We start from the raw sequence: 20,314 nt of genomic DNA on the forward strand, positions 1-20,314 counted from the left end.
GTATGGATGGCATCTATATCTAACCAAAGATATTATCTGGAGAAATATCGAATTCAGTTTTGCAACTATCATATTAGGATGGTATTTAAAATTCAGGACATCCTTTCTGTAATTAATGAACAATTGATTCTCATTTCAAGGAGGGTCTTGAATTCGGATCCTCTATGGCGCCTGTTCCTGCAAATTCTCCGGCGGGCAGGGGGCCTGGAGCAAAAGTACAAAACACATCTTCCTCGTCCAGCACCCCAGGGATCATGGAAATCGCGAAACCGGGACGCTCCTTCGAGGCCTTTAAATGCCGGCACAGATGTTGGCCGGAGCAGGACGCCACGAGGCGAACCACCAACTGCCTCCTTCCGCGCCGCCGCCTATAACGACCACTTCACGTGCCCTATCTTTCTCCGCCTGTGTTCACGGCTCCCATCCCCCGAAGCCGCCGACGCAGGAAACGAGTCGACATGGAGGCCAAGAAGAAGTCGGCCCCCTCCACCGCCGCCGGTGCCGGAGCCGCGGCGCCGCCGCCCAACGGATATTTCAGCTCCGTCTTCTCCTCGTCGCCTGCGGTACCGTCTCTATCACGCCGTCTTCCGGACCCATTTGATGTCAGTTTTAGGGATTGTTTCGATGTCGCCGTTTGTGGTGATTGGTGAACTGGTGGCGCGATTTGATTAATCTGTTATTTTGTCAGTTTTTTCTCATATAAGTTTTGATTTTGATGATGGAGGAGTTGTAGGGTTATGCAAAATCCTATTTGGGCTTGCCGTTTACATTGTTGTTCTTGTTTTGCCTTCTAGGGGAACGCAAAAGACGCAAAGCTAACGGACTTGTACGCGATGCTGAACAAGCAGAGTTCCAGAGGGCAGAATGGCAATAGCATCACAGGTAGTTCTGGGTATTACTGTCAATTTGATATTGCTACTCGATTTAGGTTCAGTTCGTATGTAAAACAATCTTTAAATCTGTTTGTTAAACATCTTAGCTTACAAATGATCTTTGGCATCGATGTAACTGTGGAAGTTTAATTCGTGCTCCAGATAGCAAATCTAACGGTCGCACTACGTACAAGGATGGAAAAAATGTCTATCCAAATGAGTCATCAGAATCTCCTTATTTTGGCTCATCCGTGCATTATGGTGGTCGGGAGTTCTACAATAGCTCTCCACAGAAGCAACCTGCCAATGAACCACCAAGAAATGTACGTAGTTATTTTTATATAATTATACTGATATCTTAGGTCACTTATGATTAATGCTTATTTTGCATATTGAATCCAGTATAAAGAGGACAATCCAGATGGCTCTGCTACTAGAGGTGATTGGTGGCAAGGTAAGGCATCTTTGCACTCTAATTTGTACATTATCTTGAGTAGATGAATGTGTATGCACTGACTAGACTGCACTTTCAGGTTCACTTTATTACTGAATAATCTCCTGTGGACTCTCCTTTTGTGAACGAGGTATACCCAGAAGCACACTAAATATTTTTCCAGATTGTGCTTTCCATCACTGAGTGTTAAGCTTAGACTATATGCTTCGAACTCAACAGTTGTTTATGAATTGTCTGAAAACGATAGATTGTTAGTATTTAACATCAAGCTGAACCTAATCTTGAGACATGCAAGGTGTGATGTGGCAACTAAGTTTCGTTGTCTTTTTTTTGGTGTCTCTAGGGAAGTGTCAATATCCTATACAAGTCTTAATAACTTCAAAGCATATCTTTCTTTTATGTTTGTGTCGCCATTCCAGTTCCATTATAAGAAAGAATAATCACCAAAGTCTGTACAAGAATTACTTGTTAGTTGTTGAATCCTACATATGATTGCATAATAGTGGGGGCTGACAATGATGGCTGTCAGACACAACTGTTAGCTGTCATGAAGTGTAAACTTAATTAACTAGAACTAAAACAGATTACATCACCACCAATCTTTTCTTTAAGCCTAGTATACCATCATGATAGGTCGCAATTCATAAGGAGTATTGCTCCCGTTGAGAGTGTTATCTTATAATTAAGATGCTTGGAAGTGTTATCAATCTATCCAAAATTAGGGAGTACTTTCCTAAGAAGTCCATAATTGGCATAATGTGATGTTTTGGCATTTTTACCTCATCCTTACCATGATATGAGCCTGCGACAAAGGCTACTCCCCAAAAATTTCAAAGGTTTTATGAACTTGGATAGTTTGTCAGATGCTTCATTTTTAAAACATAGAAAAACGATATGTATTAATGATACTTTTAAGGTATCTAAAAGTTACATATATCAATGATAAAATATATAATGCTGACAGTGACACATAGGAGCCTAAGCTATTTGGAACAGCGAACTATATGGTGACCAGTACTAGCTATGATCACTAGAAACCTGCTACATCTATTGCACACAATACCTTTTCATCCTTCTATTCATATCATGTTCCCCCTTTTTCTTTCAGGAATAAAAGGAGTAGCGCTTGTTGTAGTGTTGGAACTGTTGATACTGAGCCGTCAGGCATCGAAAAACCATAGCTGGGAGTTGGCGTCGGGACTACACCCGTCCTGTCGGTGGAGGCAGTATTTAGATGCATCATCTCACCTGGACAGATGAGGGTGTAGGCCATGTCCTTTTTTTCTGTTGGTCACTTTTCCCTGTGTTTCTTGTGGTTTAGGTGCAGTACTGAACTACTAATGGACTGGTAGGTCAGCAGGGAGTAGCTTCATAAGCAGCTGCCAAAGAGTCGCAGCTCGCAGGATCACCTGCTACTTGTACCGTGTGTGTCCTTGTTCCTGCTATGTTTCGAAAAGAATTGGATTGCACATACCCCTGTTGCCATTAAAACTCTTTCTCCAAGTTGGCGAGGGTTTTCTCCTGCAACTGCAAATTTCATCTCATGGGCGAGGGGAGTTTATGCGCTGCATACTTTCTCGTGGGCCGCGGCAGAAGGCACTGGACCAGCAGCCCACGTGGGAGTTGGTGGATCGGGATACCTGGGACTGGGCCGGTGTGGCGGTGTGTAACAGGTTTTTTCTATTTCAGTTATGTTTTGTCTTCTGTTTCGTTGGCCCGTCGTCCTCTATCCCATTTCCCGGCCGCCGGACCAGGAGCGCCATTGCCCTGCGACGCTACAACGATTTGACCTGATCAACAACATTCGGTAAAACTTCTGTTGATATTTGTGGAAGTCTTCTGAGATGCACCGTATCAGGCATTAAAATTTAGAAACCTATGCTGACTAGATTAGCCACGGTCTCCAAAACTAGCCCTTGACTCTTAAGTCCTTGTATATTTCAATATTTATAGCAACAAAATTATAGCGATAGGGAAATAATTTTGAATGTCACTTCAATTGTATTACTTTTGCAAAACAATGTTTACATTACACGTGGCTAAAAGGTCGAAGATACAATATTTGAATCCCGAAATGCGTGCCCTTGTTATATTTAGGGTGGAGGGAGTACGAGCTTAGCTATGCAAATATGGTACAACTAGATTCAACAATCATTATTACGGTGGGTCAGATTCTAATTTAAAAGGCTATACCAAATCAACAATAAATAACAAAAATGACGTCGACATGAGGTAATTATGCAAGCATAGGCGCTTCATATGATTTCGCCTAAAATTACAATATGGCCTAGATCTCACAATTTTTAGCTGACAGGGCATCGAAAGCGACCCTATTGACCACGTTCCCTCAATGGTATCGATGATTCTTGCATACTAGTCTTAGTTTCTCGTTTTAATCGATTTTATTTTCTTATGATTTCTGTAAATAGAAAACTGCCGTGGAGCACGAACACCGTGTTGTAAACCCAATCCTTGTGTGGCCACAAATAAGTCGGTGCCCTTTGGCTGCCTTGGTTTATTTTAGTTCCTAAATGTTTCTTAAAATCAAGGCCAAGGTGCCAAATCTTTTGTTTGGCTACTTATTAGTAGCAATTTTTGTTGCACTAAGCTGTCCCCATCCCCGATCTCCGGAGTCCCGAGCACCCATTTTGCCTTGCCACGGCGCCGTGTGCGCCGTGCTTTGATCCGATGAACATGGAAAGGAAGCTCCCTTAGCATACCAAGACTCGCAGAACTAACATGACACCGTGCCAAAGCATTACAAACGGAGGGCGGCAAACGGCAACATGAGAAATCGCCCTCGGATGCCTAAAAACTAGGACGCAACAACAAATCTGCCCCGCGGACACGCCTGACGCCGACACGAGGTAAGTATACACAGAGAGGCCTCCGCAGGCGGCGACCTCATCAGCTCATCTGAACCCAGCGTGTGCCCTCGGATCTTCACAGCTCTGCCGTGACGGCCGTCGGGATGTCGAACACCGCGCTGCCGAGCAGCATGCCCTTGACGACCTCCACGCCGGCGCGGTCAACCGCGGGCGTCGCCGTTGTCCTGGCTCCGGCCCCCTTGGCGTGGTGCGACCGGCGGTCGACCAGCAGGGCCCTGCCGATCTTGGACGGGCTCGACAGCTGCGCCGGCGAGAAGCTCGGCGTGGCGTAGGCCGTCGCGTACGGCGTGCCCGAGGCGGGCACCGCCGTGGCCTTGCCGGTGGTAGTGTTCTTGCAGGCGATGTTCCCGTCCGCGCCGCCGGCGGGGAGGTGGTCTGACTGCTTGCTCAGTTCGTCGACGTGGAGGAGGTCGTCGATACGCGCGATGATGTTGGAGGCCAGGCTCTCCAGGACCCTCGAGTAGCTCTCGAGGATCGATTTCCCCACGTCCTGAAGAACACGAGACAGCAAAAAAAGTTCAGTCAGACATCAGCTGAATTACCATTGCTGAAAATTAGCAATGCTCCGGGAATGCGGATTTCAAGGGATTCCGAATGACACGGCGAACCTTGTTGTACTGGATCTTGCTCATGTCCAAGCTCGTCTGTGTGAGCCCGGGGAACCTCTGCTTCAGGGATATGAGGAGGCCCTCGGCGCGCTCAGCGAGCAGGTCTCGCTTCTCCGTGTCCATGATCATGTCCTTCACGATGCCCCACGACGACTTGGCGCCCGCGCGGCTCGCCGGTTTCGCGGCGCCGCCCCTCCGGCGCCACACGTAGACGGAGGCCTCGACGCGGTTGGCGATCTCCAGCGCCTGGTACTCCGACGACAGGTCCAGGCAGTCGAGGAGGCAGTCCGGGGAGAACTGGTCCGAGGTGATGTACCGGTAGATGACGTCGCCCAGCGTCGCGCGCCCATTCTGACACGTCCAGCGTTGATCAGAGAAAGCATCGTGCGTTAGAATCGATTAAGATACACACCAGTAGATGTGTACGAGAGAATGTTCAGAGGCTGTGGCATTTCTGAGCTCTGAAGTCTGAACCTTTGGCAGCGAGTCGAGGTAGGAGTCGGGCACGTCCATCTCGGCCAAGGCGTTGCTGTTGATGGCCATGGCGGCCTTCAGGATCTGGTTGGCGCAGTCGCGGCGGTGCTCGACCCGCCTCCGCGTGGCCTCGCAGAGGCCGCCGTGGGGCACGCGGGGCACCGGGAGCCACCACTTGTCGTCGCGGCGGTGGAACGTCCTCCGGAACGACGCGGAGCCGTCGCAGTCCGGCGCGCAGATGCCCTGGTCCACGTACCAGAATTCGGCGTCCCTGAATCCCTCCAGGATTTCCTGGAAGCAGAGGCATGTCAGCCAGCCAGGAAGTGTTCCCCATTCTTTCAGAAGAATTGGGAGGACAGACTCGAGAGGATGTTGAACTCACGAGGAGCATGTTGTCTAGCTTCCGAAGCGCCGGCAGGTTGATGTACAGATCAGACCGTGGCCTGCTTGTCATGATCTGAAAAAATAGCAGCCCACAACTAGTAATCAGTTTACACTGCTCGCGTCAAAATTATTGTTTTTGTCTTCAGACTCTCAGAGTTTCCTTCTGTTTGTGAAAAAGCTGTCTTCAGATGCAGAACTGCTTATTGCAATGTTCAAGTGGCCAGTTACACTACATAACAAACCCAGATATTTACTTAGCAGAATGCAGCTATTCAAGTGTCCAGATAAGTATACAATTAGTGCAGCAAGAAAGGGAACATCAGTAGGGTTAGTAGCATTCTGGACACTAGTTCTGATCTCGTGGTTCATTACTTAGCAGATGCAGCTAGCCAGCTAGGAATGTAGAATGCATTCGAATCGGGCAGGTTTGATGAAACACGCCGAGGTGACCAACCAAACGGACATCACATTGATGCGCCCTTTACTCTTGGGACCTCGGAACATCACACGCTTAACTGCCCCTTTCAATACATTAGGTTAGGTATTACTCCTAAACGGCTAAGTAGGCCGGACGTCGCATTGCGGTTGCGGTCCTGTAGAATTTAAATTCAAATCACCCAAGATTTTGCGCTCATTGCACTTGGACAGGACGCAGCATTTGATCATGGAAATTAAAACGACGCGGTTACTGCCGGGTTCGGAGATCTTACGATCACTTAGTTCATGAGCTCGATTGATTGTGGACAAGATTTTTGTCATTGATGCAGAAGTTAATTTTGGGAGTGTGCTCATTTTAATTATATATTAGCACTACTAGTTCATAGGACTTAGGAGTAGCTTACCTCCAGCCTAGTCCCGTCCGGGAACGTCTGCCATGTGGGCACGAGCTCGACGATGTGGTCGCTGACGCAGAGCAGCCAGTCCATCTCCCGCCGCCACATGGCCTTCTTCTCCGGCAGCAGCGGCTCCAGTCTCCAGAGCTGCCCGAATATGGTCGCTGCAGTCGCAAAGACGGCGCGCCGCGCGCGCACAACCGCAAGAGCTAGCTAATTAAGACCCCGTCGCGATTCTCGTCCGGGAAGAAAGGGAAAGCAACTGGGCAGCCGCCAACCAACCGAAGCTAGCTAGCCGAGCGGATCGCTCGGGTCACACACGTACCGCAGAGGTTGGTGATGGCGTTGGAGATGGCGAGCGCGGTGCCGACGCCCTTGCCGCTCCCGGACATGTCCTCGCCCAGCAGCAGCTTCGAGAACCTCTCCTTCATCATCTCCATCTCTGCCAAATTTCGCTGTACGGTCGGCCCAGATTGTTGCAGGTTTGAAGCGGCAGGAGATTCGCTTGCGGCGTACGTACCTGAGGCCCTGCGCCTGTCGTCCGCCGCGTCCCCGCCGCCGCCAGCCCCGGGCGCGGCGGCGGCGGCGACGACGACGTCGGCCGACACGCAGGTCTTGATGGCCACCTTCTGCCACTCGTCGGGCGGGGTGTAGGTGTAGGACACGCTGGAGGCGGCCTCGGAGCTGGCGCTGGAGCTGCTCCCGCGGCGGCCCTCCTCGTCGGCCGAGTCCGCCATCAGCGCCTCCTCGCTCGTCGCCCCCCGCTCCTCCTCCTCCTCCTCCTCGCCCGCGCCGCCACCTCGCGCCATCCCCGGTCGACGAGTGCTTGCTGGCCTGGCCTCCTCTCTCACTACGCTGTCTCCGCAAAATCTAGCGCGCCTTGGTAGCCACCTCCCTCGCGGTGTCTCTCTCACTAGAACACGGCGCCGGCCGGTGACTACGACCAGCGACTACGCTTGTGGGTTGTGGCGTGCGGCGAGAGGGGAGGAGCACGGAAAGACTGGACCCTCGTGGCCGTGGGGTGCATGCGATGAGAGAGACGGCGAGCGAGCGAGCGAGCGAGCGAGGGAGAGGGAGTAAAGGCTTAAAGAAGCGAAAGGCGGGGGGTGGGAGGAGTGACCGTTGGGTTTTGAGTCGCCTTGGTGGGCTTCCCGTCCGCTTGGCGCTTCTCCTACCAGGCTACCACCCCACCCCGTCTTGGCGTCTTTCCTTTCGGACGGCATCGTCGGGACGGGGCCGCAGGTCAGGACCGCAGGCGCAGGAGGCTGCGCGGCCAGCGGTTAGAGGCTGCAGGGGTTGGTCGGCGCCGGCGTGGCAGCTACGCCGCGCCGGGGCCGTCTGGTAGGTAGCGTGGCGTGGCGCGTCGTCTCTACGTATGGACTGGCTCCGATTCTCACCGTGCGTCTTTTCCGTTGGGCGCTGTCGCTAGCTGCAGGTGGCGGTCATGTGCAGAGGGCTGCAGACCAGGAGGTGGGGTTGCTGGGTCTGCAAGCTATGGAAATTCCGAGGAGGCAAAAGGGGCCGTTTGACGCATGATTCCTCGTTGCAGGTTTCTGGGTTTGTTTAATGGCGTTGAACGTGATCTAACGGTCAATTCGAGTATCATAATCCGAGGTGACTTGCTTATAGTCTCGTTTCGACATGCTACGCGCAAACACTTGAGGAAAATTTAAGCGTAGCCGTGCAACTAAAGCATTAATGATTAAGGATACAAGTGGGTATTTAATAGTATTTTTTTATCAGCTAATTAATTATAATTTACATATAATGTCATTCTAATTTATTTTATCAACTTTTTGATCGACCTAATAACATCAAAATATATATAACTTGTATCTCTACATCTGATACATTTATACAATTTCCATCCTAGATGGTTTTAACCGGTGGATAATGCGGCTATATATGTTGTCATGTGCCAAGAACACCCTGTTGGAATGGGAATGAGTTGAGCCTTGTATGGAAAAAAATATGCTGGGAACAACCATGGCACGCCCTATGTCTTTTCCAGTCAACAAATAGGTCATTCTCCCTCATAAAAAAATTAAACAAATTGATAGAATAGCTGGCTCCTCATACACAAATGGGTTTGGTCACTGACACGTGAACCTTGCGGGTCTTTCAATTACGGTGATCACTAAGTACGTTGCGACAATGCTAACTTCACACGATATTTTAATTCACCTAAAAAAGTTCTCAAACTCTACTATTTGGTAGGCTAAGCAATTTTGAGCGCGCATTTTTCATCTTTGGCCTCACGCAAGCCCCTTGAGGCAAAGCATGAGCCAGAGGTTTTCAAAATCTGGGTTTGAAAACACTGACCGAGACAAAGACGAAAGCCGGAGAAAGGCTGCGATGGATAGGCCTACTAGGACGCGTCCTGCAGCCACGTCGTCCGGCAAAGCGGCCTGCGGTTTGACTCGGTAACCGCAGCAGGAGCAGGATCTCCTTTTGCCGGCGCGTGGGAAATCCACCCCGTGTCGCTCCCTGTCCGTCGCCCACACGCTGTCCCCCAACCCATGCGCCCCGGTCCCAGGCTCCCTCCGCACAAGGCCACCGGAGCAGCAGCTAACTAACCACTGCTACTACTACCACCTGTCCACCTCATCAGGGTCCCTCGCACCAACCTTCTTCAAAATCGCCGGGCTCGATCGCTTCGGCCGGATTGCCGCACTGATCGCGGCTCACGTGTGGCGGAAGCAAAGAGTGAGGAGTGCCGGGGCAAGATCGCAAGCAACGGGCAGAAATGATGCCCGCTTTGGCCCACCCGCCGGAAGCGTCACAGCTTTGATCGCCAGATTAGCAGCAGCTTTAACTGATACGCGTTGGCTTCTCGAGCTGCCATGTACTCCTGTACGAGCGAGAGGATGGGTGTCCTTTGTGCGAACAGTATCGACCAGGATCAAATTCCTGCTGGTACAGTACTGCAGATGCTCTTGCACGGCCAACCCAGAGCACGTCCAGACCAATTTTTTTTTTTTTTTTTTGCAGAACTAGTCCTGACCAATTTGAACGACGGATTTGTTTTTTCATATTCCTAGGCAGGCTGCAGACACCGCGCTTTGCCACGGCCTGTCTCGAACTCTCGATTGCCGATCGCTTGTCAGGTGCACTCATCGTGGCCAAAAGAGGAGAAATCAGGAAGTCAAAAGTCTGCGATTGACGAGAGAATCACACATGCTCCATACGAGAACTCCAAGCCAGGTACCCGGATGTCAAAGCGGAGGAGACCCCCTCGGCGTTAAAGAATGTTCCATGAGAGAACAGCGTGCGGACGCAGGAGCACCGCACCGCACCGCGAGGAGCCACGGGGTGCGTGCGAGCCCGAGGGCAGCGCGTACGCGCGCGGCCACCACCGGTCACCGGCGGCCCGTCACCTCTCGCCTGTCGCGGCTCCGGCGCCCCGCCCGGGGTTTGGAGATGCGCCGCCGGCAGGCGCCCGTCGAGAGCCGCCACCGGCTGCCGCTGGCTCCGGAATCCGGCTCGTCCGCTTCGGTGGCGCTGGGGAAGATTTGCCAAGGAAAAGCTGACGAGAACCTCGGGATGGTGTTCCCAGCTGCAGCTCCGCTCGTTTGGTTACGGTAACATATGCCACAGATCATAGTATTTTGAAAGCCCAGACCACTTGGGTTGTAGAGATCTCATGTTTCTTTTGGTGGCTTGTTGGGCCTAATAAGTGCCAGAGAAAAGACATTCTTCACTTGGAAGGCTTGGATACAGGATTGCATGCATAGGCTATCATCTACTCCTTGTCACTAGGTTATTAGCACTGGGAAGAAGCATTCCATGGGAAGCATGAAGCCATCATCGAATTCGCGTGCTGCAAGAGCGGCGGGCGCGCACGTCGCACGTTAGGACCATGGCCTACTAGTAGGTAACGCAGGAGAAGAACGCCGCCAAATCAGAGGGAAAACATTATGAAATAAAGCGGCGCGCTGCCTCCACATTGTAAGTTCAAATTGCAGCATATGGACCACCACATTTTGGCCGTAGCTTCTCAGAATACTGAGAAAACCTAGCGCATCACAGTGCAGGAACTGGTACTGAAAAGAAAAATGTTTCAGGAGCTGCTACGCATGCCAGCAATACTGAAGTGCAAGGCACTGCAGCGAGTTTCTCATCTTCCTTGTATTGTATCGACCAAGTTTTTTTTTTTGTTTTGAAAATACTATCGACCAAGTTCGTTCAGCTGTGTTTTATACAGAACAAAGGCCCGCAAAAGCGAGGGCAGGTGTATGAATATAAAGCTTCGTTTTCGGATTGTTCGGAGTAGGCTAAGGAAAGATGGATGACACATGCGAATCTCGGAAACGATAAAGCAGATGGAGGCAGCTTTATCTGCTCACCATTTTTCTTTTACCGCGACACAAATACACAGCATGGCGGGACTCGAAAGAGTAAAGCATTATAGAGGATAAAGCAATACACGGACAAGCTAACTAAGCATGTGCAGCTCGTGTATTTCGGTTAAAAATGCAGCTCGCGTAAACGTAGCAAAAAGACATTTCAGTCCGATGTTTATCGTACCTCCGAACCTGCAATTTCATCTTTTTAACTTTACCAATTTGGGCACCGGAAGAAAAGTTCTGCATGGGTATTGTAATAATCATGTGACGCCTAAAGTACTGGGGATTGGGAAGATGTTTCAGCTAGCACAGAACAAGGATCTAGAACTAAGAGGTTAGGCCAGGAATTAAGGCATGGTACTGCATTCTCAGACAAGCATGCAATCAATAAGCATCTCGCATTGATGATGCGATTCAAATTTGGAAGTTTGCGGATATTACAAGCTGCACAGTTACCATTGTTGTATGATTTTAACCTAATGAAAATTACCAATCTTCAAGCTAGAGTCTCCAACTATCAATTAGTGTTGAGACCGCCATGCGGGTTTGCAAGTTCCCAAGCCAAGAATAAAAGCATCTCAAGAAACTTGCAGTGGTTAAAAGAAGATACCAACCTTAGCTTAGTGATGTTCAATATAACTTTACATAAATCCAGTAAGCAGGAACTTTCCTGCAAGAACTGCACTAATCTTGCTTCCTGGCGAAGATGGAAAGGCCACTTGTGATGTGATATGAAGGTGGAATGAGCCTGTGTCGAACTGACAGAACTCTGATTGTAGGACATTGAGTGCAAGAAGTAAATCATACTGGTGCACAGAAAAATTATAGGTTCTAAGCCCAGCAACACTAAATGTTAATGCACACGTTAAAATGTTATCAGCATCAGCTTTCTTAGATGTCACACTGGTACAACATCCAAATGTAAACGGAGGCAACCAATTTTATTAAGATTCCTTATACAATCTACAAAGTGGTAAATTTTACAATGTAAAAATACATCACAAAGAAAATTGACACTGCAACAGAGCTGTTACTTTGACTCATCCATCTAAACCAAAAAAATCATAGCTACAACTAGTTAGAAGCTCTATGGTACAGAAAATATCACGTGTACCTTGTACCTTCACACCCAAGATAACACCATCGTTGCACATAGTCTCTGCAAGCATCACAAGAGTGCTTGTTCCATCAGGCAGCAGCACTGAAGAAAAAGAGGCAGCACACATCCCCGCAAGATAATCAGTTCTAACATTTACAGCTTAACAAGCAGGTCCAAATAAAGAAATGCTCAAGGTTGGTAGCTATCACAACCTAAACTGAATAGCTATGCACTTAGTAGTAACAGCTGAACTAGACATATGTGCAGAGTGAAAAATATTCAGCAGCCATCATGTCTCCACTGATCTAAGACAAGCTTTGGGCAACTATGAAACATTACAGCACTTAAGTAACAAGATAAAAAGGCAAGGAGTATACCTATTATACATCATGTGTTATCCCTACTCCAGAAATTCTTCCATAAGACCCTATAGTAAGTTCAGCATCGTATTATTACCAGAAAATATAGCGAGTAGCGATAGAAGGATATCACAAAGAAACAGATAGAAAACCTGTGATATGAATTGCTCAGCATCTGTGCGCCTTAGGAAATGCAGTGAGTTCTTGGTCAATGATACGGAATGGTCGCCAAGAGATACTTCGCCAATGTCCTCCAGCACCCGAACCTGAATGTAAGGATCCTTGGGAGGGACCATGTCCTGTAAAAAAGGTATAGAAAGCTGTATTAATCTATCTTATTCCTAAGGAAGCATAATTTTTCAAGAACTTCCCCGAACTAGTATTTCATTAAGCCTAAGAAAGCATAAGATATAGAGAAAGAACCATACCACTGTCAAATCTATATCCATCTCCGATATGTATGACTTAATGGCTGCAGAGTGATTCTTGAAGTACTCTTTCTCTGAGAAATGGAGCTTTTCTTGGATATCATGAGGAAGCACAGGGCCAACTTTCCATCTAAAACTCTGAATAACTTCTGCTCGGTTGTACCTGGTTCGATATAATGTTTTCAGATAAAAATACAATCAAAATCAATTTTATGCATGTGGTCAGTATAAAACAGAGAAACAGAAATTCTGCTCATCTGTGACTCTTTTAGGTTTGTACATGTAGGCCATGAGGCATCTTTTGTTACGGAGCAGGGAAAGATGGTGGATAGCTGCGCCATAGTGGTCCTCATTTCTAGTTGTCTCAATGTCTAAGTTTTGCTCCACCATTTTCCTGTAATAAGCCAGAACAAATCAGTAGATTGTACATCAGAAATGCGGGTGCCTAACAAACAGGTTACTGTTGGATGAAGATGGTCAACATCCTAGTAGGATACCAATTACCTTACCTGATCAGTGATTGAAACTGTGAATTGTGCTCATTACACTCTCTAATGACCTGATCAAACATGTCACTCTGCACATTTTGAAAGACTGAAAGTAAGGTATTAAAGAAACTAAAAGGAACTGTGGCTACCAAAATCATATTGCTTATGATAATGGAAGAGTACTTTAAAAAATAATGGAATACTACTATAAATACGTTTCTGTGCACTATATATTATATAACAGCAAATACAATGCTGATTCTTTCAAAAAATACAATGCTGCAGCTGCTACCCTTAAGACATAATTATTTACATCCATATCAAATGCACATAGTAAAACAAAGGCAAAATAGGCATTTTGGTCCATCAACTTTATCCTAAGGGTCAAATTCGTCCCTCAACTTTCAAATTGGCCAATATAGTTCCTCAACTTTCGTTTTGGGGTCAAACTCGTCCTTATGCTGATATTATACTTCATAATAACATGAGATAAATGCAAAAAGTCCTTTGTACCCTTGGCTCCTTCTTCCCCTCCTCAATTTCCACTATTTGTGTCACTGTTCGCTCAACTTTCCGCAACATTTTATATGGTGGTGTGTAGTTATGCAACAAGTAGCTTTAATTTTACTCTTCATGCATCCGCAATACAAATAGCTTTAATTTTATATTTTTTAGTAATAATAAAGTGTTGCGAAATTTAGAAGGGGAAGGAGCCAAGGGTAAAGTGGAATTTTTGCATAAATCTCATGTTATTATGGAGTATAATATCAGCACAAGGATGAGTTTGATCCAAAAATGAAAGTTAAGGGACTATGTTGGCCAATCTGAAAATTAAGGGATGAATTTGACCCTCAGATCAAAGTTGAGGGACCAAATATGATAACGAGTACAATGATACATGTAGTGATCTTATGGAAATCGATAGTTATCCTAATATCCTATGGGTCCTGGTATGGACAGGGTCTAACTTGATTGAGAATTAAACCATGTGCCGAAGATTTTCCACCAAATTTGGGTAGCACATGCTAACAAACACGTTTAGAAGGGACAAGGACAAGAGGCTAAAAATATACCGACTCAGTGGCTCGCAAATTTGATATAACATTGCAGGCACATCAGTCAGCTGTCAGAAGAAACCGTCAATATTTGAGCTGATGATTTATGAGTTTTAGTGCTACCACACAAGTAAATTAATACTTTCGGTTGAGAATAAAAACACAGTTCCTAAACGCCATTTCACCCATCGGACACCTAAAACAACCAGATCAAACAAAATTACCGGGATAGAAGCAGCAATCGCTCTGATTCGAACCAGTAACTGCAGGCGAGTTCAGGGAAGCGGGAAATTACGTTGAACGGTGCGAGCTGGCCAGCCTCAGAGGAGTCGATCTCCTTCAGCAGCTGCGACGCGCGCCTCCCGTACATCCTCCTCCTCGCCCGACGCTGGCACCTGGGGTAACCCTGGGCGCTCGGGCAGCGTGGTCTGTTGGTCGCGCCTGCGTTCCAGCCGGCGCCCGACTGCTGCTTCCCTAGCCTCTAGGGTTTGGGCGGGCTGGGGATCGGGGAGAGCAGAGGAGTAGAAAGGCGGGAGGCGTCAGCGACGGGCTATCGGGCCGCCGGGGAGCCGGATTAGGCGAGGGGGCGCTGGCGGGGTCGGGAGCGTGGCGGCGGGGCGGTGGAAGGGGAATTTTGGTGCGGCCGCGCGGGAAGAAAATTGAGGCTTCGTTGGTGGCGGGAGGATACAGATTGGCTTTGACCTCCGGCGCGCGGCTCGTTTGGCCGATTGCGACATCCAACGGACAGCGCAGCTTTGGCCACCCTCCGTTTAGCCCTCGGTTCATCGTAGCCATCCATCCAATAAGCCAATATACAAGGAACGTTGTACAGCACAGCTGATGGTGGTGGGGATGGGACCCCACACGTCAGCCTATTAATTTTTTTCCCCTAGCCTCGGAAATTGTAACTTCCCGTTTTACAACCAAATCTTAACCGGGTACATCTGTTTTTTTAAAAAAAATAAAGAGACGTTTTCGCGCACCATTTTCTCGTCCCACCTTTCCCTGATTGTTTGTCTGAACCATTTGTAATTGTTTCATTTAGCGTTCGTGCATGCTGCGTGCTAGCCGTGAAGACCGCAGCAGCTATAGCTAGTGCAAGAGCCTGTTCTTATCGCGCCTGAAACAGAGGGGTTAATGCCTTTTCATGCAACGAGGATGCAAATGGGGTCCGTTGCCATAGCGGCACTGCGACTTTGCGAGGTGGTTCACGGGTTTCCAGACTAGCGTCGCCACTGTGCAGGCCCAACCAAGTAGTAGTAGTAGCGGCCATTGCTGGTGTGAGCAGCAGGCAGCACAGCAGGGACGCAATCCATTATCCATGGTTGGCACTTGGCAAGTTGGCAGTGGCGGGAGTCGGGGAAAATGAGTACAGGCAGCTAGTCTCGAATGCACCCTGTTTGAGTTCTGGTTTGGTTGAACACGAGCGGCTCGTGTGTTTGATCGAGCTTGGCGGCCACAAGGCAGTGGTAAAGCTGCAGCAAATTGGAGAAGGATGCTTTTACCTTGTAGGTACACGAAGTTGAGCCGTGAGATGCATATACGGTGAAAAATTAGAGCTAATCATTATTTTTATAATTTTATCATCGGCACCCTCTAATCACCATGGAGCTTGGCCCCTGCCACTAGGGGAAAACGAGTTCAAGATGAACCATGAGTATCAGGTCCGTTTGGATAAGGAAAAGTTAGGTGCTAAATTTTACCATCTATTCTTATTCACACCCCGTGATGAAGTTTTTGAGCTTTTGAGTCTTAGCTAAAATTTAGCCTACCCCATTAGCACTTCTATTTGGAGAAGGCAGTGGTAAAATTTAGCACTTTTAGACATTAGCACTTGAATCCAAACACTACTACAATCATCGCAATAAAAAAAACTGACTACACTGAACAAATAACCTGCAGCCAGATCAAAACGAACGACCATAAAAAAAAGGTATGAAACCTCAAATTCGATCTGAATAATTAAGAAGGGATGCACGCAGGTGAGCACATTAGCATCTATCGTTCACAGACTAGAGACACGGTCAGGAGGGTTTCTGAAAGCTGCAGCATCACAAATAATAAAAGACACACTTTATTCAAATGCAGTAACAACACCGATCACAGTGCTTAACCCACACAAACTGCATGCTAGTATCCTCAATCATATCGCTGGTAGGCTGGCCTGGTCATTACTTCCCCTTGACGACTGTCACTGGGCACGGTGCGTGCGACAGCACGTAGTTTGTCACACTTCCCATGAGGATCCTGCAGTAATTGCCAGATTAGAGAGTCGGGAAAAATGAAACAAGCTAACGATTTTTTGGCACAGAAAGATCACCTTCCAATACAATTTTTAGGGCTATAGTGTTTGCATGCATCAAGTTCTGAGTGCAATGAGCATTTATAAGTTTGCATGAAAAGGGATGCAAAAAATGCACAAATGCTGGAAGTGCCAGATGTCAAGAGTCTTGAATTGAACAGCAAATGCAGTAGAAGTGTGGAGAGAAATATGGCTATGGTATTTTATTTTATTTTAAAAAAGGGGGAATGATCATGTAAACCAGTTCTAATTTGTAGCATCTAAATAATTGTGCTGTGCATATTGAATTGGACAATTGGGTAACATGATGTGCCTTCAACGAGTATTTAGATACTGGAAAGTCAAATTTGTGCAGGTAATACAAACTGCATAGGCCCCCATTTCAGTTCAAGCAACAATCAGTAGCAAGGCAGGAATGGTCAGTTTTCTTCAAAATAAGAAACAAATCAGAAATTATTTTAGTGATTTTGCTATCTATCTATAAACTCGGGTAAAGCACTTTGTTTTACTGATTGTAAAATGCAAAAACATTTGCTACGTTTAATGCTCAGTTCAGATCATCTTTGGACTTAAGCACCCACTTGTGAAGATATTGAGCTAAAGTCGTAGCTCCAGAACATATCTATAGAATAATTCCCCACTTGTGATAATCATGTTGTAGTCGAAGTTTCGAACAGCAGTGGTTGACCCGATCATGAGTGTGTTCTTCCAATGCTCAAACTATTGTAGAAACATTTAAAATTTCAAAAGTACCAATTGCAGTTTCACATGGCCGCATAAAAAATTTGCCAAGCAATCACGCTGAGGATGTCTCAAGGACAGGCTAGTACTGTACAATGCCTCTTCCATGTTTAAAAGGTCGCAAGTCAACGTTCGGACAAAAAAAAAAGGCCACAAGGATACGGCTTGTTCCCTCCCTAATTAAGAAAAGCGCTAACAGCTCAGTATCACTGGATTCAACGATACAAGACAGAATCTGAGATCTAGATAAGCATTATCGTTGAAATGGCATCCCGGAACGGTAGAACGGCGTAACGAACTAGGAGTGCTGTGAATTTAAGTACTGTAACTTATCACGTGGCCTGTCCCTATCAATTGAGCGATGCAACATATAGTATGACAATTTAATTCCGGACACTCCATTGACGCCCATATCTAAACGAGATTACTGAGAAACTAGGAACTCCATGACAGGACAGCACATTCGGTTCTCGATTAGGCAGCATTTCAACAGAGTTAGTAGTGTATCAGGATTGTACCTCTGGATCGGGCCGAGGCCGCGGCTGCCCATGACAAGGGAGTCGATCTTGAGCTCCTCGACGCCGTCGCAGAGCTTCTCCCTGGCGTCGCCCCAGTACAGCTTGGCCACCACCTTAAGCTGATTATCAGCACGGAAATGGACAGGCGTCAGCTAGTTATCCCCATCCGCTTGACCAAGAACGCAGCGCTGAATAACACGGCCAGGAAGGCGCAGGAACGAGCAGCACTGCAGCAGGAACGTCGCCCTCACCTGCTTCTGGCGCGCCGCCGTGTCGATCATGTCGAGCACCTCGGCGTCGGCCTTGACGCCGTAGTTCTTCATCACCTCGGGCTCCCGGAACTCGGAGAGCGGGATCAGCGCTGCAAGGGGGATCGAAGCACACGGGGGAGATCGCATCAGCTCATCAAGCTATCCAGCCGGGCCAGGAGGAGAACCGCACCGCGGATTCAAGATCTTGGCGAAGGGGAGAGTGGCGTGGGATCGAGCTGCGGGGTGCTTACGGGATCCGGACTTGGCCCAGAGCGTGTGCTTGGCCTCCTCCCCGCCGTGGTGCAGGACGTGGACGACGACGAGGGTGTCCCCGTGGCGGAGCAGGTTGTCGACGGTCCACTCCAGCGCCTTCTTGGCGCTGTCCGAGTAGTCCATCGCCACCCCGATCCTGCGCTCCCCGTCCGCCCCGGCGCCGGCCATCGGATCAAAACCCTCGTTCGCGCGGCCGGGCTGTGGCTTCTCACTCGCTAGTAGGCTCGCTTCCTACCTAATCTCCGAAACGCAACGGGGGCGGTGGGGGGCAGACAGAATGAGCTCGATCGGAAAGCGCTGCGGCGATGCGAGCGAGAGAGGAGCATAAAAAGGAGCGAGCAGGTCCGGGTGGGTGGGACCGCGTCGGCGTCCGGGCCGAAGCAACCGCGACGAGAGCGAGCGGTGCGGGTGCGGCTCGCGCGCCTGGGACACCTGGTTCGGGGCCCGGGCACGGGCAGGCACAGCGGCTTTGCGGCGCGTTCCGGCCGGGACCGGCGGCGTCCGTGGCGGGGCGCTACGCGTCGTTGTTGTGGGCTGGGGGGGGGTGGGGGGGAGCGTGCACTCCAGCGTTTGGTGCGACGTGCGCGCGGAATCTTCGCACGGTGCCGTGCCGGCTTCCGACCTCCGGGTGGCACGGCTGGGAGCGCCTCGCGGCCTGTGATGCCCTGATCGGTGTCCGGGCGCCGGCCCGGCGCACGCGTGATCGGCTGGCGGGCCGCGGCGGACCGGTGGTGGTGGGTCGGATGGGAATCCCGTCAGGTCGTTTGGCCTGCGCGCACGGCTGGGATTCCAGGGTTGGGTTTCATTTGGATGCAAGCAGCGAGCACGGACGTGTCATTCTAGAATCGCGGCGGCTTTCCACGCGGTTTCTTTTCGGCGTCGTGAAACGGTTGGGACCTGGGATTGCTTCAGGCGGAAAGAGCGCGGTGTCGCCTTGCGAAACTCGGTCGGTTTTGCGTGAACGGAAGCATTTTGACGGGGGCCTGCGGAATGTAATGTTCAGGTTAACGGTCTTTGTGTAACCGAGGTTTTTTTTATTTTTGCTCTTGAACAAGATAAACATTTCTGACCGTCGCGAGACCAATTACGCAACAGTGTAGTTCCGAACAAGTCTGGCTTGTGAGCTTGTCTACGGCTACTGTTAGTAGCAGCATTTTACAATTTTTTTTTTCTAGAAACAAGGGGACGGAAATAGTTTGATAGGCATGTGAGCTTCAGCTAGTCACGTGCCGGAAGGTGAAGGTGTCAGCTGGATAGCTACAGGCCTACAGCACTGCACGCAGCCACATGGCCGGGAGCAGAAGAGAACGTTGGACTTGCTCGTTGCTGCATCGGCGCGTGCGAACAGCAGACTTGCAAGGCCGCGGGGCTTTTGCTCGTCGTCAGCGCGAATGCTGAACATGCGCTGCGGGTTCATTTCACAGAACCATGTACTTTCTGTTTGTGGGCTTGGTGTGGTCGGACATGTGCTGTGGTTCACTGTCAGCCCAATACGTGCGTTCTTGAGCGGTATTAGCCCCATTCCTAACGCCGCATATTGGGCTGACACCGAGCCAATTTTTCAATGAAGCAGGCCACCGGCCCACCAAATACGGCCCAACGCTTGCCTATCCCGTAGGCCGAGGGGAAAAAAAAGCTGTGTCCAGTTGGCGTCGTCTTCTCCACGAGGACCACCGCCACCACAATCCTAAGATGCGAAGCAGAAATCGACATGCCGATATACGAGATATTTTCCACGGTGCCGTGCGCCCAGCGCTTTTTGGAGATTTTTTTTGATGCGTAGAAGGCTGCAAGGAGCACAGGACCATGCGACACCCACCCACCCGGCCGGCGGCGGCCTGCCCAGCACATTGATGGGTGATCGACGACGAATCCGCGGCCCGGCACGCCCGGCCCACCGGCGCCAGCAGCCACGGCACCAACCAAACTCGGCGGCGGCTT

General features: G+C 49.1%; 4 protein-coding genes across 6 annotated transcripts; 1 reads left to right on the forward strand and 3 right to left on the reverse strand.

Moving 5' to 3' along the window:
• Positions 1-321: 321 nt before the first annotated feature.
• Positions 322-2,829, forward strand: LOC112887353. The gene is made up of 6 exons (XM_025953498.1): positions 322-563; positions 795-882; positions 1,035-1,195; positions 1,275-1,326; positions 1,406-1,456; positions 2,435-2,829. The coding sequence occupies exons 1-5, from the start codon at positions 459-461 to the stop codon at positions 1,420-1,422; spliced, it is 423 nt and encodes a 140-aa protein (XP_025809283.1). The 5' UTR covers positions 322-458; the 3' UTR covers positions 1,423-1,456; positions 2,435-2,829.
• Positions 2,830-4,021: 1,192 nt separating this feature from the next.
• Positions 4,022-7,581, reverse strand: LOC112886636 (rop guanine nucleotide exchange factor 7-like). The gene is made up of 7 exons (XM_025952591.1): positions 7,034-7,581; positions 6,839-6,955; positions 6,523-6,677; positions 5,679-5,753; positions 5,297-5,587; positions 4,823-5,173; positions 4,022-4,704 (listed from the first exon to the last, which is right to left on the reverse strand). The coding sequence occupies exons 1-7, from the start codon at positions 7,320-7,322 to the stop codon at positions 4,270-4,272; spliced, it is 1,713 nt and encodes a 570-aa protein (XP_025808376.1). The 5' UTR covers positions 7,323-7,581; the 3' UTR covers positions 4,022-4,269.
• A 4,149-nt stretch (positions 7,582-11,730) lies between these two features.
• LOC112886468 (DNA replication complex GINS protein PSF1-like) lies at positions 11,731-15,004 on the reverse strand. Of its 3 annotated transcripts, none has more exons than XM_025952372.1 (7): positions 14,584-15,004; positions 13,255-13,322; positions 13,026-13,139; positions 12,746-12,908; positions 12,470-12,616; positions 12,336-12,385; positions 11,731-12,018 (listed from the first exon to the last, which is right to left on the reverse strand). In XM_025952372.1, exons 1-6 carry the CDS (start codon positions 14,656-14,658, stop codon positions 12,359-12,361), a joined length of 594 nt encoding a protein of 197 aa, XP_025808157.1. In that variant the 5' UTR covers positions 14,659-15,004; the 3' UTR covers positions 11,731-12,018; positions 12,336-12,358. The 3 variants fall into 3 exon arrangements, with proteins under 3 accessions (XP_025808157.1, XP_025808156.1, XP_025808158.1); XM_025952371.1 differs by having other exon boundaries at positions 11,731-12,060; XM_025952373.1 differs by having other exon boundaries at positions 11,731-12,060; positions 13,255-13,339.
• Positions 15,005-16,224: 1,220 nt separating this feature from the next.
• Positions 16,225-18,684, reverse strand: LOC112884103 (universal stress protein PHOS32). Its single transcript, XM_025949432.1, has 4 exons — positions 18,352-18,684; positions 18,101-18,210; positions 17,850-17,968; positions 16,225-16,535 (listed from the first exon to the last, which is right to left on the reverse strand). Exons 1-4 carry the CDS (start codon positions 18,539-18,541, stop codon positions 16,460-16,462), a joined length of 495 nt encoding a protein of 164 aa, XP_025805217.1. The 5' UTR covers positions 18,542-18,684; the 3' UTR covers positions 16,225-16,459.
• Between the last annotated feature and the right edge of the window lie 1,630 nt (positions 18,685-20,314).

Source organism: Panicum hallii, chromosome 3 (genome assembly GCF_002211085.1).
Source record: "Panicum hallii strain FIL2 chromosome 3, PHallii_v3.1, whole genome shotgun sequence".
Taxonomy (NCBI): Eukaryota; Viridiplantae; Streptophyta; class Magnoliopsida; order Poales; family Poaceae; genus Panicum; species Panicum hallii.

What these genes read in the sequence shown, in the direction of transcription:
- LOC112886636 (XM_025952591.1), bottom strand. Translation starts at nt 7,322, where the DNA reads ATGGCGCGAGGTGGCGGCGCGGGCGAGGAGGAGGAGGAGGAGGAGCGG. An exon ending in CGGACGGGACTAGGCTGGAG is followed by an intron (nt 5,754 to 6,522) that starts GTAAGCTACTCC and finishes CTATTTTTTCAG; the next exon opens with ATCATGACAAGCAGGCCACG. An exon ending in AGCTAGACAACATGCTCCTC is followed by an intron (nt 5,588 to 5,678) that starts GTGAGTTCAACA and finishes CTCTGCTTCCAG; the next exon opens with GAAATCCTGGAGGGATTCAG.
- LOC112886468 (XM_025952372.1), bottom strand. Translation starts at nt 14,658, where the DNA reads ATGTACGGGAGGCGCGCGTCGCAGCTGCTGAAGGAGATCGACTCCTCT. An exon ending in GCCAGCTCGCACCGTTCAAC is followed by an intron (nt 13,323 to 14,583) that starts GTAATTTCCCGC and finishes CAAAATGTGCAG; the next exon opens with AGTGACATGTTTGATCAGGT. An exon ending in CTGAGCAATTCATATCACAG is followed by an intron (nt 12,386 to 12,469) that starts GTTTTCTATCTG and finishes AACTTACTATAG; the next exon opens with GGTCTTATGGAAGAATTTCT.
- LOC112887353 (XM_025953498.1), top strand. Translation starts at nt 459, where the DNA reads ATGGAGGCCAAGAAGAAGTCGGCCCCCTCCACCGCCGCCGGTGCCGGA. An exon ending in TCTTCTCCTCGTCGCCTGCG is followed by an intron (nt 564 to 794) that starts GTACCGTCTCTA and finishes TTTGCCTTCTAG; the next exon opens with GGGAACGCAAAAGACGCAAA. An exon ending in CCAATGAACCACCAAGAAAT is followed by an intron (nt 1,196 to 1,274) that starts GTACGTAGTTAT and finishes TATTGAATCCAG; the next exon opens with TATAAAGAGGACAATCCAGA.
- LOC112884103 (XM_025949432.1), bottom strand. Translation starts at nt 18,541, where the DNA reads ATGGCCGGCGCCGGGGCGGACGGGGAGCGCAGGATCGGGGTGGCGATG. An exon ending in CTGGGCCAAGTCCGGATCCC is followed by an intron (nt 18,211 to 18,351) that starts GTAAGCACCCCG and finishes TCCCCCTTGCAG; the next exon opens with CGCTGATCCCGCTCTCCGAG. An exon ending in CGGCGGCGCGCCAGAAGCAG is followed by an intron (nt 17,969 to 18,100) that starts GTGAGGGCGACG and finishes GCTGATAATCAG; the next exon opens with CTTAAGGTGGTGGCCAAGCT.